The sequence below is a fragment of the Salvelinus alpinus genome, chromosome 28, assembly GCF_045679555.1.
Source record: "Salvelinus alpinus chromosome 28, SLU_Salpinus.1, whole genome shotgun sequence".
In the NCBI taxonomy this organism is placed as follows: Eukaryota; Metazoa; Chordata; class Actinopteri; order Salmoniformes; family Salmonidae; genus Salvelinus; species Salvelinus alpinus.
In genome coordinates, this window is record NC_092113.1 from 1,063,919 (window position 1) to 1,083,276 (window position 19,358).

The window sequence follows — 19,358 nt, forward strand, 5'->3', positions numbered from 1 at the left end:
AAATGATAAACTTGGATTAGCTAACACAATGTGCCATTGGAACACAGGAGTGATGGTTGCTGATAATCGGCCTCTACCCCTCTAGATATTCCATTAAAAATCAGCCATTTCCAGCTACAATAGTCATTTACAACATTAACAGTGTCCACAATGTATTTCTGATACATTTTATGTTATATTTATGGACGAAAAAATTGCTTTTCTTTCAAAAACATGGACATTTCTAAGTGACCCCAAACTTTTGAACGGTAGTGTAAATATTTGGACAAGGAATGTCGGAGCGGCATAGACTAAAATACAGTAGAATAGAGTATATACAGTGAGGGAAAAAAGTATTTGATCCCCTGCTGATTTTGTATGTTTGCCCACTGACAAAGAAATGATCGGTCTATAATTTTAATGGCAGGTTTATTTGAACAGTGAGAGACAGAATAACAACAAAAGAATCCAGAAAAAAGCATGTCAAAAATGTTATAAATTGATTTGCATTTTAATGAGGGAAATAAGTATTTGACCCCTCTGCAAAACATGACTTAGTACTTGGTGGCAAAACCCTTGTTGGCAATCACAGAGGTCAGACGTTTCTTGTAGTTGGCCACCCGGTTTGCACACATATCAGGAGGGATTTTGTCCCACTCCTCTTTGCAGATCTTCTCCAAGTCATTAAGGTTTCGACATTTGGCAACTCGAACCTTCAGCTCCCTCCACAGATTTGCTATGGGATTAAGGTCTGGAGACTGGCTAGGCCACTCCAGGACCTTAATGTGCTTCTTCTTGAGCCACTCCTTTGTTGCCTTGGACGTGTGTTTTGTGTCATTGTCATGCTGGAATACCCATCCACGACCCATTTTCAATGCCCTGGCTGAGGGAAGGAGGTTCTCACCCAAGATTTGACGGTACATGGCCCCGTCCATTGTCCCTTAGCAGAAAAACACCCCCAAAGCATAATGTTTCCACCTCCATGTTTGACGGTGGGGATGGTGTTCTTGGGGTCAAAGGCAGCATTCCTCCTCCTCCAAACACGGCGAGTTGAGTTGATGCCAAAGAGCTCCATTTTGGTCTCATCTGACCACAACACTTTCACCCAGTTGTCCTCTGAATCATTCAGATGTTCATTGGCAAACTTCAGACGGGCATGTATATGTGCTTTCTTGAGCAGGGGGACCTTGCGGGCGCTGCAGGATTTCAGTCCTTCACGGCGTAGTGTGTTACCAATTGTTTTCTTGATGACTATGGTCCCAGCTGCCTTGAGATCATTGACAAGATTCTCCCGTGTAGTTTTGGGCTGATTCCTCACCGTTCTCATGATCAATGCAGCTACATGTTCAACTCTTTTTCCTAACGACATCTCTCCACAGGCACCCCAGCCACTATGAACCAGGTGATGGGCAGCGGAACCTAAGCACGATCAGAGGAAGCAAATGGGATTGGAGGTGTGTGGATCTCAATTTTACTCCTTAACCTGCCTACGTTTTTGGGCATCTAAGTAATAAAACGTATCTAATGTCGTTGATACTTCTGATGGATGCCAATGATGGTACTTTTGCTATTTCTCTTCTCTACAGCTATTCATGGAGTCTGCAATTTTGGTACCATTGGTCTTTTACATGAAGAGAGACAGGTGGTGAGACCAAAATAAGACAACTTCATCCAATGCTTTTGATCCCTCTGGTGGCAACGCTGCACTTTTGATTGACTACCGGAATACTCCTTACTTCAGAATTATTCACATTATTCCTGTTTCTTTAATCTACCCATTTCATCCGCTGATATTTAGCTAAGTATTTCACCCATTGATATTTAGTTTAATATTTGTCTTAAAAAAAAAAAAAATACTGTGATCAATAATTTCAAGCAGTTCTTCCCTCACTGATAATGACTCCTTTTAGGTCAGGCTTCATGATCGACAGCACTATATCAACATGGGGCAGGTGTTAGGAAAACTGGCCCATTATCTCACAAACATTCTGTAGAACTGTTATGTGTAAATACTTGAGTCGTTCCAACAATTCGGTGCCTTTGGAGAAGTGTAAGTTTGCAAAGAAAAAAAAAAAAAATCGAATTCACCAAATTATAACATTGTCATAAAGAGCACATGTTCAAAAAAACTAGTTTTCCCATTTTAAGAAGTTAAATAAATAAAAAAGTGCCTATTAAGTGTCAAATAAAGTAACAGGGTTGACAATTTCATCTTAAATCAGCCATAAATCCCCCTGTGACAGAAAGCTTGTGTGCAACCGGGAGTGGCAATTAAATGCAAGCTTCACAAAAAATGAAATTGTTAAAACAGTTCTAGCCTATCTATGGGTAACAGGGTTGACATGTTATGCTTGACCTGCTCAGTTTTCCTCCACAAAACACCAGAAAATGGCCAAATACAGAACCAGCTCCCCTGCCTTTACACTATGATTTTACTATTAAAAAAAATCAAATTTTATTGGTCACATACACATATTTACCAGATGTTACTGCAGGTGTAGCAAAAAGCATTTCACTATTAGATGTCCAATGTTTCTTTAAAAAAAATCATTTAAAAATGAACCATTTCACCACATTAAAGCAAGCATTCCGTTCATGTAACAGGGTTGAACTTTAAAATAAAGTACAAAACCAATACTGACTGAGGTACTGAGGGCTAAATAAAGGGAGAGTAATCAAGGTGATAATGAGGTCCAGGTGTGTGTAATGATGGGGAGCAGGTGTGCGTAATGATGGTGCCAAGACCGGTGGTTAGTACACCGCTGACAGCTAGCATTGGAGAGGGAGTAGGTGTGACACTTGGAGACATTTTGGGGTTAAGAGGTGACACAAAGTTGATGGAGCGACATATCAAAATGCTGAATTTTGGCACTTCAAGTCTTTATTCATATTAAAAATGAGATTTGTTGAATTCTCCATGTTGTCTAAATTACAGAGCACTTCATATAATATAACAGGCTTTTAAAATGCAATATTGGTGCACAATTTCTACTTAAAATATCAAAGGGACGGAAAAGGAACCCATTTCGTGGAACGACCCACTTAATGTGTAATAAATCCAATGCATTTTCAATGACTAGATGTGTGTTTTTTGGGGGTAAGGAAGGGGAAGGGTGATTAATTACTTTCTTCATAATGTATATGAATGGAAGTTGGGAATTATGGGCCCCTGAAACATGCAATGACTTGGGGCATGTGAATGCATGCACAAAACAAAAAACTGGATGAACAGCACTGCATTAATGCAATGTACATATGTATGAGTCAACTGTATTGTTTGAAAGGAAGTCATTGTAAGATACAGAACACTACTCTCTCTGCTCATCTTCCTACTGGCTCAACATACTCACTGTAAAATGTCCTGATCGTCAACTGCACGTTGCATTGAGTAGAGAAAAAGTATTCCAGTAGCTAGGATTTTGAAAGCAAAGCCCATCTATACTGCAAGTACACACCTGAACTTTGCATATCTTAAAACACTGCCCAAGTGCATTTGTTTTTCACGCTATCTTCAACAATATTTCAACGCTGTGATGAGAATTGTCCCCCAACTATATTAGTAATATTGAAATATAATTGCTTAATATGTTCAGGTGCATCCAACATGCATTGCAATCAGTGCTAATTTGAAGATACTGTATGTGTATAGCTGTTCCTCTTACTACCCAAAACACACTGCATTGTCCTGGTTTAAATAAGGATTTGAATGTCTCGCATTGAGTGTTTTGACAATAAAACATAGTAGGTAGCTGAATATAAATGATTAAACCCAATCGATGTCATGTCTGTTATAGCGTGAAGTATTTTGTTGACATGAAGCTAACTTTAGCTAGCTAAAGGAAACAGAAGTGTCAATGTAGCGGAAGTGGTACTGCCCTGAACGATTCGAGGAGAGAGACGGAGGACGGAGGCTGCATCGTCCAGAGAAAAAGCAGGAATTAGAGCCGTAAAAATTGTGAGTTTGCATACTCGGGGACCCGAGAAAAGTTCATTTATGTCTTATGTTTTTATTTCGTGTGTTCAATATTACACAGTATATCCGTTTCGGTGTAATTATATTCGTTAGCCATCATGCTAGCTCGCTAACTTAAATTATACAACGCTCCTCGGTGAAGTGTGCTGAACAAGGACTTGTTTTCTAGGTGGCTAGTAAACTAACTGAGCTCATGCCAAACTAGCTAGCTAGGCCATGTACGTGAATTGAAAATGGTTAGCTAACTTATCAGCTAACTGATAAAACGGGTAACATTAACTAAATCGTAGTAGAAAATAACCATTGACTTATTCCTACTGAAATGCACATTCGAAAAGTCGATAACCGCAAACATCGTATTTTACAGATAGCTAGCTACTCCTAGCCATTTGACCGACCCTCCACTATTCTGAGGTGGTGTGCTACAGCTAGCTGTCGACTAGCATCTATAGCTAGCTTCTAACAGGCAGAACACAGGCCTTTGCGGCTAATGTAATGTCACAAGCTGACCCGCAACGTTAGCCGGATAATTGTTTCGATTCAATAAGAACACATATGTCTAAGCCAGCTAGTTAACTACTTTAAATTATATCGTTTGACAAGGATAGTAACCAACGTTACCGTTTGCGAGTTAAAGTTAGTTACATCAAGCCTCTTTCCGCAACGTTAACTAGCTAGCAAATGCCCCGCCATTCAACCACCGTTTTAATATCGCATTAAATTGGCTAACGTTAGCTAGTAATAACCAACACGTTAACGTTAGATGGCAAAACAATATACATAACATATGCCCCATAACATAAAGAGCTTAGGTAGCTTATATATATATATACCAATCGACATTAACCTTTCTATATATTTATTTATTGAAATGAGCTACTATATTTATTGATTTCAAACGGGGTAGCTAGCTAGGGGCGGGTGAAGACACATCGAAAGGTTATTAATGTCGATTGATTGTTCTGTCAGAGTTGGATAGCAGTAAAGTTAACTAGCTTCTAGATAACTCAACGATATGTAAAGGTAGCTTGCTAAATTGATTAAATTAACAACCCATTAATATATATCCCTGGTTAGCAATTTTATGCATGTAGTCTTACAAGTTATGTAGTAGGTGGTGCCGCCCTACGGCCCCACAACGCATTACTGCAACTACTATCTAGTACAAGCTTGCGTGCAAAAACACAGGACATGAACACTAATGCCTAGTTGTATGGAACTCGTACAATGGCGGCCATGCACCAGTAAAACATTAAGGCTAAGTGTAGTTCTACATAGCTACCTGTTTTAGCTAACATTCAATTGCAATCATTCAAATTCATAGAAAATTGCATAATCATGGCGCAAATCGCAGAAGTAAATGATTTAGCTATATTTCAAATGGCCTTAGTCCTGGTAATATGAAAGTAGGCAATATCAGAGTCCCCTAGACATTAATTCATAAGAATGGCGTAATCTAACCAATCTATCTAAAAACCAAAAGAAGGAACATGAACATTAATCAGTTAGATTAACCTACTGCCCTGTCACCTCTCAGCAGTTTAAATAAATGCTGTAATTGACTAGTCATATGTAGGGTGCTATAGGTATATCTAATATCAATAGTCCTTTCCTTCATCTGCACAGATATGAGAAAAAGGCCCACCAGACTATTTCGATACACTCCTAACATTCTGCTCTCTTTTCTTCTCACAGACTGAAAAATGGACAAGAACGACCTGGTACAAAAGGCCAAGCTCGCTGAGCAGGCTGAGCGCTATGACGATATGGCTGGGGCCATGAAGTCTGTGACGGAGCAGGGTGGGGAGCTCTCCAATGAGGAGCGCAACCTGCTGTCAGTGGCCTACAAGAACGTTGTGGGGGCACGCCGCTCATCCTGGCGGGTCATCTCCAGCATCGAGCAAAAGACAGAGGGCAACGAGAAGAAGCAAGCCATGGCCAAGGAGTACCGGGAGAAGATTGAAACCGAGCTGCAGGACATCTGCAACGATGTGCTGGTAAGAACTTTTGTGGTCCACCCTCTGAATTATAACTTAAAATTTCTCTCTGGGTAGGTATGCTGATTTCAATCATTTTTGTCTTCTCTTACAGGGACTTCTTGACAAGTACCTGATTGCCAATGCAACTGCAGCTGAGAGCAAGGTGTTCTACCTGAAAATGAAAGGCGATTATTATAGATACCTGTCTGAGGTAGCAGCTGGCGACGCAAAAAAGAGTAAGTAAACAAGACAGAGTTTATTTAGTTATATGAAATACACCAAATCACATCAAATCACTGCTAATGGATCAGATGTGTGGATAGAGGAATATGTTAAAATATTCCCTAAAGATGTGATGAATTGTACTGCTACACACTAAGTGCTCAAATTCATCCTCTCCCTTCTTGTTGCCTTTAAAGCCACCGTGGATAATTCCCAGCAGGCATACCAGGATGCTTTCGACATCAGCAAGAAGGAGATGCAGCCAACACACCCCATCAGGCTCGGCCTGGCCCTCAACTTCTCTGTATTTTACTATGAAATCCTCAACAACCCTGAGAAGGCCTGCACCTTGGCCAAGACGGTGAGAGAGCGACTTCAAGTGCCAAATCATGCCGCCTCAGCTTTCACCCCCAAGACAATCAAAAAGTGCTTCACTCAAAGAATGCAGAGCCATTGTGACATGTCTTATCTTGCCAGTTTCTGCATTTGTAAGAAGGCACTTTGGCTCAGTTTGCAAACATGAAATTGGATCTAAAAATGTACCCATCCTGCAGTTATTTCAGCATACCACTATTTTAACAAATGACTGGCGTGACAATAACTTAATGCATTTGTATAGCAAAGGGATAGCTGTGTACTGGAATAACTGGTGGCAATTTAGCATTCTATTCTTAGTGTAATTTCCTCTTTACAGGCATTTGATGAAGCCATCGCTGAACTCGACACCTTAAATGAGGATTCCTACAAAGACAGCACCTTGATCATGCAACTACTAAGGGACAACCTGACTGTAAGTATTTTCTTTTTCTTTTCTTTTTTGTATAATTATTAAATGGCTTGACACCAATTCTTCTTATTGTAATTTCTTCAAGTCGACCCATTGATGCTTCCAGTTACATGCATGTTTTGTTCATTTATATGGCATGGTGTAGAAGATACCAAATTCAGTTTGGGGAGTATAATGTAACAAACATGATTTAATTTTTTTTGCAGCTGTGGACATCGGAAAACCAGGGAGATGAGGGAGAGACCGGAGAAGGGGAAAACTAATGGAATTGCACTGTTAATCTACCTACACTCTTAAACACAAACAGCTTATAAACATCCCCCTCCACTCCATCAACCCCTCCCCCTCTGTATGACAAGCAGCCGGAATTGTTCCTGACCAACTAGTTTATCCCTCTCAGGTCACTGAGGCGACAGGGTAATGTCCAGTTGTTAGCAGGTTGTCATTTTGTTTGTGAAAATAATGTGGTTGTATTGAGTAGCGAGTCCATGTTGCTGTTATTTTTTGTGTGTGTATGTGTGTGCTAAATTGGGTGTGTGAATGACTGACTGTGTTGGGGGCGGGGGTTGTTAATTCTAATCGTCCTTAATTCCTTTGTCCCACCTAGCTGGTTGTGCATTTTTCATCACTTTTGTTACGGTCATTTTTTTTGTGTGATTTGTCATGGTATTGCAGGTTTAACATGTGGTTATTAAACTGGCAGTTCATTTTCACCAACACTGTGATGCTAAGTGTTATATTTTCTTCCCCACGTCACTATTGCTTGCTTTTGAAATTCAGACACAGTACAATCCTGTATTTAACTAACAGTGCAATTCTGCTGTGGGCTCATACAGAAAGGAGGCAGGCTGTATTGTGACACTGGCATCTGGGTGTTTTGCTCTATAATCACTTTCACAATTTCAAGGTTTGATTAAGAGACCCCTTCGCCATGTTAGATTTCCTCCATTATAAGACATTCCACCAGAATTGTATTAGGCTTTATGAAAGGCAGAACTCTTTTTGAACAAAGTGGATTATTGTCCTAATGGTATAACTCACTGTTCAAGATCAAGCGCTGCTTGAACTCAATACAATGAAAATTGTATGTGCTTAAATGTTGTTCCATGTATTTTGCAAGATTGACTATCTTTCTGTAAAACCTAAAGTAACTGAACCTTTTTTCGAAAATGTCTTATCACACTGTATCAACCCTGCTTGCAAAAATATTCCTCTTAAAGCGGTTGTTTTCTCCAATGAATCTGCCTGGTTTTCTATGAGACACTTCAAAATGGAAGACGGTTTATGTTGCTTGTTTGACTGCCAAGAAGTTGAAATTAAGCTTAGACCGTCTTCTGTTCTCTCTTAGAATCTCAACATATTTGTTATGTTTGTTCTATGGTTTGTAAGGTATGATGTCATAATTTGCTCTCATGCCCCTAAACTCCACTGCTTTGAACATAAGCCTCTGAAGCCATTGCTGTACAATTTATTGTGAAGCAGCACATTGGAGACCCAACCCATACCACAACCCAAGTAAGAAGCGGTGTCACAAATTCACAATATCAACACCACCATTACATCCCACATAGAGTAAGAAACCCATCTACATATAGCGGCCAGTCTGCTTTCTTAGAGTCAATTCTCATCTTTATCTGAATAAATAAAATGTGGAACAGGCTATCTTGCTTTGTTTTTACTGACCAGTATTCTTTCTGGCCAAAAATGTGCTCCTATAACCAGGTTTTTATCAAACCTTTTCATGCGATTTAAAGTACATGTTGGAGAATTGGTTTTAATGACGGGCCTGATGGAAACAGCTGATTTGTTGGTAAACTTTCCAAATTTCGACAAAACAAAATATGCTAGACAAGGAGGGCTCTTTTTGTGTTGGTAAAATATATTATACGAGAAATGCTTTTATACATATCGACATAAGCATTATATCGAAGTAAACTTGCAGTCTCACGATATGCTGTGTGGTACTCCCACTGACTCGGGAAAGATATGGTTGATGCTTGGCTGCCTTTTGACAAATGCAAATTTCATGTAGTATAGGCTATCCTACTTGCACTGTATCTGCGAGCTGTTGTTTAGAGCACACTTGCCAAGAACACAATATAGCTGAAAATGTTTTGTGACAAAATCATCAGTAAAGTTAATCATTCGATGGAAACCCATTTAACTTAGTCATTATTTGGTACATGGGAATTTAACAGCAAAGTCGTTTTTATGTGTACTACGTTATTGTGTACTACGTCATCACGCACGTCAATTTGATGGGAAAATGCACATTGTATTTATGTTTTTTTTATAATATTGTTATGAAAATCTGTGGCCAATTGGATGGAAACCTAGCTTGAGACAGTCTATTTGCACAGTGTGCACATGGTTGTCAAAAGTTAGAATAGCTAAAAGTAGCTATTAATGAAATTGGGAAAACAGGTTATAGATAAAATGTTTGTCTTCCAAAAAACATCCCAGTTTCACTTAGGTAATAATTTGTAAACTGTCAAAGTCCAAGTGAAATAAGGTTGTGTTTAAGATTTTTTTTTAAAGGCAGAATGTCTTCATCTTTATTTTTCAACAGTATTTACAAAGTACATTACTGTACAATTGTACAATCATTGGTTTTTGCCAATTATCAACCTGGTCTCTGAGCATTTCGTATTATTCTGTATGTAAATCCGAGATAACATAGTAAATAGACTATATTTCATATGGCATGTATTAATTTTGTGGATGTCCATCTCCCATTTCGTATGATATGTTATGAATTCTAGCAAGCTGGCTAACATTAGCTAGGCTAGGGTTAAGTTTAGGAGTTACATTAATAAGGGCAAGGGTTAGATAAAGGGTTAGAGTTAGAAAATATAAGTAGTTGCAAAGTACCTACTTGCAACAATTTCAAATATTTTACTAAGTTACAGTTCAAATCAGTCAATTTAAATAAATAAATTAGGCTCTAATCTATGGATTTCACATGACTGGGAATACAGATACTGTATGAATCTGTTGGTCAGATACCTTTAAAAAAATAGGTAGGGGCATGGATCAGAAAACCAGTCAGTATCTGGTGTGACCACCAATTGCCCCATGCAGCACTACAAATCTCTTTCGCATAGAGTTGATGAGGCTGTTATAATTGTGGCCTGTGGAATGTTGTCCCACTCTTCTTCAATGGCTCCGCAAAGTTGCTGGATATTGGCGGGAACTGGAATACGCTGTAGTACACATCAATCCAGAGCATCCCAAACATGCTCAATGGGTGAAATGTCTGGTGAGTATGCAGGGAATGGAAGAATTGGGACATTTTCAGCTTCCAGGAATTGTGCATAGATCCTTGCGACATGGGGCCGGCCACGCATTATCATGCTGAAACATGAGGTGATGGCGTCAGATGAATGGCATGACAATGGACCTCAGGATCTCGTCACGGTTTCTCTATGCATTGAAATTGACATTGATAAAATGCAATTATGTTCATTGTCTGTAGCTTATGCCTGCTCATACCATAACCCCACTGCCACCATGGGACACCAAATTCATAACGTTTACTTCAGCAAACCGCTCGCCCACACAACACAATACACGTGGTCTGCGGTTGTGAGGCCAGTTGGACATACTGCCAAGTTCTCTAAAGCGACGTTGGAGGTGGCTTATGGTATAAAAATGTACACATTTTCTGTCAATAGCTCTGGTGGACATTTCTGCAGTCAGCATGCCAATTGCATGCTCCCTCAAAACTTGAGACATCTGTGGCATTGTGTTGTGTGACAAAACCACATTTTAGAGTGGCCTTTTATTGTGGCCTTATATTTTTGTTCAGTGTAGTTGAAAAGTTGCTAATTAGCTAAAATTATGAGATTCAAACGCTCAACCTTTTATACACCCACCCATCCACCCTACTTTTGTTTTTTGCCTAAAGTAACCATCTGTCTTATGTAACCATACAGTACCAAACATAACATATTCTAATTTAGTATAACGAATTTACATTTACGCTACGTCTAGTATATGAGACGAGGCTGCAGTGATGTATACACCTGTCACTCATTTGTTTTAACAAATGTTGGACTTTTACTAAGTGCATATGATTAACAATGTTCCATTGTACATTTCCTTATCCTTTAACTGTTTGCAAAAACAAGTGTCGGGGACCCAGTTTTCTATTTTTTCGAATCCCAGAATGTAGCTTTTCAATGTACGTGGACTACTTTTTCACGCAGAACATTTAGTCTGGCCGCGTCGACATAGTTTATAATATTGTAGCGAACCGCACAGACAGCAGTGTGTTATGTGGTAGGCTATTAGTGTTGTACTTACCACTTTTCGCTTGGTCCGACATGCCAATCAACCTGCTATCTGCCAATCACGGGGATGCCTGGAATGTTCTGATGCCGGGCATCCTGGTGTTTGGCGGAGTGGTGTGGAGGGGATTTTGGCAGGGGTATGGAGCATTGGAAGTTAATACCAGGTTTAGCCATTGTTCTCTCTCTTACGTTTGGGCTTCACAAGAGAAGGTCGCGGTTGGCTTGTGGGGTATATTTTGTTTATTTGGCGTGGGCTACGGCCAAACAGTAGCCTGTGTAAAGTTGGGTTAATAAACCGTCAATTCAGTAACTCAACCCTCTGTCTGGACAATTGTTCCTTTGTGATCTAGTCAGGTCATTACAATATTCATGGTCACGGAGTGACAAGGTTGGTGATTCACAAGGGAACGCCGTTGGGGTCTTTGAGTGTCAAAAAAGATACACGTCAAAGAACACTATTTGAGGAGTCAATAAGCTTTTAATTTGATACGTCAAATAACACACTTCTATTATAGAATGTTGTGTGTGCTGAATTTGCACTTGCAAGCCAAGTGCTGCCACTACTATTAGTAGCACTGTCAAAGCTGTACAAAAAAAGTCTGCGAACAACACAGGCGAACGATGTGTTTACAATACCGAGTTGGTAAAAATGCCTTATTTGTTCCACCAAATGGGAAAACGTATGTGTGAGCATTTGGAATAAGATCAGGATAAAAAAAGGAAATATATTTGATACAGATGTTATTAGTGTTATGTTTGTTGATAAAACGTTTACAGGAGACAGGAGATCAAGTAGAGACAATAGGACGAGGTGGATAATTTTATAATAAGGCCGTTTTATTTAAGTGTAAAGATATCAGGCAAAAACGTGCACGGCCCCTTTCTGTCTAATTCTTATGGAATCGTCGGAGAAGAGGCCGCTCTACACAGTACATACAGATTATATAGACAACTAGCAAAGTAGGTTGATCTTGAAGTCTGGCCTTCCGATTGGTCGATCTGGGTCGTGGGTAGTCCTGTTCGGCCTGATGTCGACGTTTCCATTGGCCCTTCCCACAGTTCATTGTCTTATAGTCTCATCCTTGAGCATAATGCATATGCCTCTGTTTTAACAGAGTCCTATTCATGGGGGAGGGTTGAGTATGTGGGTCTGTGGTTACTTAACAAGGTACAAAAGTGGGGGTATAGTGGGGGATGGGTGGATGTTGTGTCAAGTTATAGCTTATGTTGAGAAGTGGTTAAAACAAGTTACCAGTATCTTATACAATTTCTTACATTAGCAACATCTGGAGTAGCTAGCTAGCTTTAGCTTGGTAACGTTACCTAGCTAGCGTCAATGCAACCAGCCTGAAACTGCAGTCACTTTCAATATTCTTAGCAATGATGTATGAATCGTTGTAAGTATTAGCTAGGTAGCCACTTGTTGTTCGCCTATTGAAACTGAATTTAAGTTCATGAAAATAACTAGCTAGCCATCTACTTAATCCTGTTGCCCATAGCTAAAATGATAAGCAGCCAGCTAGCTTCGTTCGTGGACGGTGGGTGCTTGTTTGAATAATTTTTTAGTACAGCTTTGACAGTGCTACTGATAGTAATGGTGGCGCTTGGCTTGCACGTGTAAATTCAGCACACACAACATTCTACAATAGAATTGTGTTATTTGACGTGTCAAATTAAAAGCTTATTTGAAGCGTCAAGTGGTGTTATTTGACATATCTTTTTTGACACGCAAAGACCCAAACGGCGTTCCATACTGTAGTTTAATGACAAAAACATGTTTTTTTTTATAGGCCAGCACTTTGTAAATTAAGTAATCTGACTGAGCTCTGTTTCCACCTTGGGCATTTGAATAAGGTCAGTCATTCTCCAATAATATAGATTTATAAATGCTATTTTCTGGAATTTATTTTGATTTCATTAGTGATGCTGGAATTGATTGGCAATCACGAGTCCGCCAACTTGGCTAGTAACCGTACCTAGCTAGCTGACATTAGCCTAACGTTAGGCTTATAACAGTTAGGATCAGCTTGATCTCCCCCTTTAATAAATAAAGGACTAACCGTGGCTGCCTTCCAAGCAATGGGAATCTCCCCAGAGAGAAGACAGGTTAAAAAGGTCAGGGATAGGCTTGGCGATGACAGGGACAGCAACCTTAAAGAAGAAACGGTCTAAACCATCTGACCCAGATGGTTTTTTGGGGTCAAGTTTAAGGAGCTTCTTTAGCACCTTGGACTCAGTGACCGCCTGCAGGGAGAAACTTTGTAGCGCGGCAGGGGAAAAAGAGGGAGCGTCACCTTTGGCACCAGTTGTGAAACTGGGCTGCACTGGTCCGGGTTTCCATCAACCCAGCTCGAATTTCAGAATTCCATTTGAGCCAGCTCAAAACTTGGCCCTAATTTTAAATGCCAATGGAGACAAGGCTTTGGAGTCACGCTATGGCATGTTGTGTGGTCCTCCCACTACAACTCTTCAGGAAAGCGTGCTGTTTATTAGGCTACAGATTAATAAGGGCTAATAAATTATGAACTTCCCAGGGTGCTGAAAGTGCAAGGTGATTTGCTTGATGCTCCTTTCGTATACAAATCTAAAATCTTATTCTGGTGACATGATCATCGATGCTTGGTACGCAGTGAGTTAAATTAACTACTGTAGCTAACTAGCAAATCGGTATTGCTTACTAGTTCGTCGTTGAAACAGATTGCAGATTTCTAGCAGGTAGCATTCAAACGGTCCGGTCATTTGTTTGAAATACAATTTGTTTGCTTAGCTACATGGCTTACTAGCTAGCTATTTAGCTACGTACATAGATAGCTAGTTATCTATTTCTATTTTGCCCTGTTTATCAAACGTGTTGGAAAAAGTTGTAAATAATCAACTGACTGGCTTTCTTGATGTCTAGTTTTCTCTCTGGTATGTAATCTAGTTTCCGCTCAGGTTATGGATGTGTTACCATTGCCCTTGATTCTAAGCAATGTTGTCCTGCTCTTTTTATTGACTTGGCCAAAGCTTTTGATACGGTAGACCATCCCATACTTGTGGGCTGGCTAAGGAGTATTGGTGTCTCTGAAGGGTCTATGGCCTGGATTGCTAACTAACCCTCTGAAAGAGTGCAGTGTATAAAGTCAGAACATCTGCTGTCTCAGCCACTGCCTGTCACCAAGGGTGTACCCCAAGGCTCAATCCTAGGCCCCACGCTCTTCTCAATTTACATCAACAACATAGCTCAGGGAGTAGGAAGCTCTCATCTATTTATATGCAGATGATACAGTGTTATACTCAGTTGGCCCCTCTCCGGATTTTGTGTTAAACTCTCTACAACAAAGCTTTCCTAGTGTCCAACAAGCTTTCTCTGCCGTTAACCTTGTTTTGAACACCTCCAAAATAAAGGTAATGTGGTTTGGTAAAAAGAATGCCCCTCTCCCCACAGATGTGTTTACTTCTTCTGAGGGTTTAGGGCTTGAGGTAGTCAGTCACCTCATACAAGTACTTGGGAGTATAGCTAGACGGTACACTCCTCTCAGCACATTACAAAGCTGCAGGCTAAAGTTAAATCTAGACTTGGTTTCCTCTATCGTAATCGCTCCTCTTTCACCCCAGATGCCAAACTATCCCTGATTCAGATGACCATCCTACCCATGCTAGATTATGGAGACATAATTTATAGACCGGCAGGTAAGGGTGCTCTCGAGCGGCTAGATGTGCTTTACCATTCGGCCATCAGATTTTCCACCAATGCTGTTGCTGCTTTGCGTGATGTATTGTTGTCTCTACCTCCTTGCCACTTGTGCTGTTGTCTGTGCCCAATAATGTTTTGTACCCTGTTTTGTGCTGCAACCATGTTGTGCTGCTGCCATGTTGTGTTGCTACCATGTTGTTGTCATGTTGCTACCAAACGCTATGTTGTTGTCTTAGGTCTCTCTTTATGTAGTGTTGTCTCTTGTCGTGATGTCTGTTTTGTCCTATATTTTATTTAATATGTTTTTATTTTTAATCCCAGCCCCTGTCCCCACAGGAGGCCTTTTGCCTAGTTAAATAAAAAATAAAAGATGCTGTTACTATGCAACCACTATGTTGATCACTGCTGGATGCTGACACAACATTAGCTAGCACGTCTGGGCTTGTTGCTGTTAGCTAGCACATGGACAAGCAGTACTGCGGTAATCCCACATTACACAAATTACCACCATAGCTGTTGGTTCATTTTTGCACTACACAAATGTTTTTGTGAGAACAGTCAGCCCTCAAATGCTAGCTACCTAACATTAGCTAGCAGGAATTTTAGCTGTCCAGGTCATATTGAAAGCTAGCTAGGTACATCATATCAAACCTGTCGTCTGGTTTGCTTGGTTAGCTTGCTAGCTGATAATCAACTCCATGGCAAGCAAGGTAGGAATTAAGATAGCTAGCTTGTAATGCTAGTGAAGACGCTAACCGTTTAGCTAGATAGCTAACGTCAGCAAGCTAAATATATGGCTCTGGCTGGCACCCTGCTGTAATGTTAGTTACAGCATGGTGAGGTTGAATAAAATTCTTCAACATGCTAGCTAGCATCATTAGAGAAGCCGACTGCAGTCACACAATGGCTACTTAGCAACATTACATAATTTGTCATTTCTGGAGGCAGTGGAAATGCAATTTGAGCCAGCCCACCAAGGCCTGCCAAACCTGGTTTGACTTTAAAGTGATAATGGAAACGGGCCTCAGGTTTACTCCAAGTTTACTTCGATATAATGGTTGTTATATTTACAGACACAAAATGAGCTTGTCTACCGTATTTAGTTTTGTCGACATTTGGAAAGTTTATCGGAATTTATAGGCCTGTCATCACTTTTTTTTAAAATCCAGCATGTAAATTACTTTACTTGCATAAAAAGGTTAACATAAACTCACCCCATTCCGTACAAATGTGCGCAACCGCAACATTCAAACGAGGCTACAAAGAAAACTAATGGGACTGTAGCGACTGTGTTGACTTCAAAATCGGGGGTGTGAACTAGGTTTCTATTTAAGCGTTGATCGACATGGTAATGGCTCTATAGTATTGGAGAAAAGTAGAAAAAACGGACCCTCCGTTACATCGTGACGTGTCATGTCGTAACGTACAGCACGCATAAAGCAACTATTTCTGTCTTACAATCTCTCTCTACCAGGTGTAGCACTTCTGTCATAGTTTAAAAACAAGAAATGGACAGTGACGGGAGTAAGGGGGGATACCTAGTCATTTTTTGCGTCATCATTGCATGCGATCATCATTCTCAAAGCCGCTGTTTACTTCTAAGATCACTTTAGCACCGCCCTAAAAACCCGATTCAAATTCGACACAGACCTTAAAATAGGTATGTAATCACACATTATATAAACTCTTTATAGTGTTTTATTTACATTTTAGAGGCGATAAGGTGATAAGTTGGACAGATCGAGTGAAAAAAAGCAATTTTCCCACACAACATCTCTCCTTCTCACTATCACGCATTAGTTTCGCTTCCCCACCCGCCATTTTTAAAAAGACCCGACGGGGCTCATTGAATTATGCTTGAATTATGCAGAAACGGGCAGCGTTTAGGTCATGTAATTGATTCTGTTGGAAAGGGGAGAAATTGTGCTTTACAATGGTATTGACATTACAGTTGATCTGGAAGTATTACGTTTTTGGGGCGCTAAAATAAGGGCAATTGTACGGACCAAGGGGATGTACGAGTTTACGTTAGATGGAAACCTGGTTACTGTGCCAAAATGGATGAACAAATTTTCAAGTCTGACATGTTAAAATGATCTTGGCAACCGGGGCTCTCAAATTATGGATAAAAATATACAGTATCAGTCAATAGTTTGGACACACCTACTCATTCCAGGGTTTTTCTTTATTTTTACTATTTTCTATATTAAAGAATAATAGTGAAGACATCAACACACTGAAATAACACATGGAATCATGTAGTAACCAAAAAAGTGTTAAACAAATCAAAATATACTTTATATTTGAGATTCTTCAAAGTAGCCACCCTTTGCCTTGATGACAGCTTTTCACACTCTTGGCATTCTCTCAACCAGCTTCATGAGGTAATTACCTGGTGTTCTTTGTTAAAAGTTAATATGTGGCATTTCTTTCCTTCTTAATGCGTTAGAGCCAATCAGTTGTATTGTAACAATGTAGAGGTGGTATACAGAAGATAGCCCTATTTGGTAAAAGACCAAGCCCATATTATGGCAAGAACAGCTCAAATAAGCAAAGAGAAACAACATTCCATCATTACTTTAAGACATGAAGGTCAGTCAATCCGGAAAATTTTTATAACTTTGAAAGTTTATTCAAGTGCAGGGGTAAGCCAAGACATAACACTACTGAACAGGTAGACAAATGGCTACCCGGACTATTTGCATTGTGTGCCCCCCCCCAAACCCTCTTTTACGCTGCTGCTACTCTCTGTTTATCATATATGCATAGTCACTTTAACTATACATTCATGTACATACTACCTCAATTGGGCTGACCAACCAGTGCTCCCGCACATGGGCTAACCGGGCTACCTGCATTGTGTCTGGCCACCAACCACCCGCCAACCCCTCTTTTACGCTACTGCTACTTTCTGTTCATCATATATGCATAGTCACTTTAACCATATCTACATGTACATACTACCTCAATCAGCCTGACTAACCGGTGTCTGTATGTAGCCTCTCTACTTTTATAGCCTCGCTACTGTTGATAAAACAAGTTTACTGGAGAACTGAGACGAAGTAGAGACTCTGGACAGGGTGGATTAGGTTTAATTAAAAGCAATTTATTCAGAGGTAAAAATATCTGAAATAGCGTGCACGGACCCTTTCATCAAGCTCAAATGGAACTCTCTGAAAGAAGCCCAGATAACAGAGTGCATATACATTTTATACAGTACAGAAAGTAGGTTGAGTCTGGAAGTTCTGGTCCTCTGGTTGGTTCTGATGAGTTGGGCGAGGTCTCCTTCAGGCCAGTATCACTGTCCCATTGGCTCTGAGTAGAGTTCTTTGTCTTCAGAAATGTTCAGCTAAAACAGGAGATTAGGTGTGTGCGTAGATGTTCCTATTTTGACATTTCTGTGTGTCTCTGTAAAATGTTCAGACTGAAGAGGAGTTTTTGTGTGTGCGTAGATGTTCCTGTCTTATCTGTGTTTATGAAAGGTTTACGTCAGCCCTCTGTCCTTGGGTATGTGTGTGTCTCAGTTTCTCGTGATCTGCAGTACCAGGCACCACTTTTCTTATCAGTCTTTATGAAAAGGCCTGTGTCAGCCATCTGTCTCTGGGTGTGTGGGTCTCCGTATCTGCTATGAGTTTGTGAGAAACCCTGTTTGGAAAGAAGTTAGTTATAACAATGTATTAGCAAATATGCTTGTGTTATAATAAATGATATTTATTACACTACTGGATATAGCCTGTCTTTTTACTGTTGTTTTATTTCTTTACTTACCTATTGTTCACCTAATACCTTTTTTGCACTATTGGTTAGAGCCTGTAAGTAAGCATTTCACTGTAATGTCTACACCTGTTGTATTCGGCGCACGTGACAAATAAACTTTGATTTGATTTGAAAAACCATCAAGCGCTATGATGAAACTGGCTCTCATGAGGAACGCCACAGGAAATGAAATCTGTCCTTTGGTCTGATGAGTCCAAATTTGAGATTTTTGGGTCCATCTGCTGTGTCTTTTTGAGACGCAGAGTAGGTGAACGGATGATCTCCGCATGTGTGGTTCCCACCGTGAAGCATGGAGGAGGAGGTGTGATGGTGTGGGGGTGCTTTGCTGGTGACACTGTTTGTGATTTATTTAGAATTCAAGGCACGCTTAACCAGCATGGCTACCACAGCATTCTGCAGCAGTACGTCGCCCTATCTGGTTTGCGCTTAGTGGGACTATCATTTGTTTTTCAACAGGACAATGACCCAACACATCTCCAGGCTGTGTAAGGGCTATTTGACCAAGAAGGAGATTGATGGAGTGCTGCACAGATGACCTGACCTCCACAATCACCCAACCTCAAGCCATTTGAGATTGTTTGGGATGAGTTGGACCGCAGAGTGAAGGAAAAACAGCCAACAAGTGCTCAGCATATGTGGGAACTCCTTCAAGACTGTTGGAAAAGCATTCCTC

The 19,358-nt window shown here is 40.3% G+C and overlaps 1 protein-coding gene across 1 annotated transcript; it reads left to right on the top strand.

Annotated features, from left to right (window-relative positions):
* The first annotated feature begins 3,592 nt into the window (after nucleotides 1–3,592).
* Nucleotides 3,593–8,600, top strand: LOC139556916 (14-3-3 protein beta/alpha-2-like). Its single transcript, XM_071371045.1, has 6 exons — nucleotides 3,593–3,934; nucleotides 5,648–5,949; nucleotides 6,044–6,167; nucleotides 6,351–6,514; nucleotides 6,848–6,943; nucleotides 7,147–8,600. Exons 2-6 carry the CDS (start codon nucleotides 5,656–5,658, stop codon nucleotides 7,201–7,203), a joined length of 735 nt encoding a protein of 244 aa, XP_071227146.1. The 5' UTR covers nucleotides 3,593–3,934; nucleotides 5,648–5,655; the 3' UTR covers nucleotides 7,204–8,600.
* The last annotated feature ends 10,758 nt before the right edge of the window (nucleotides 8,601–19,358 follow it).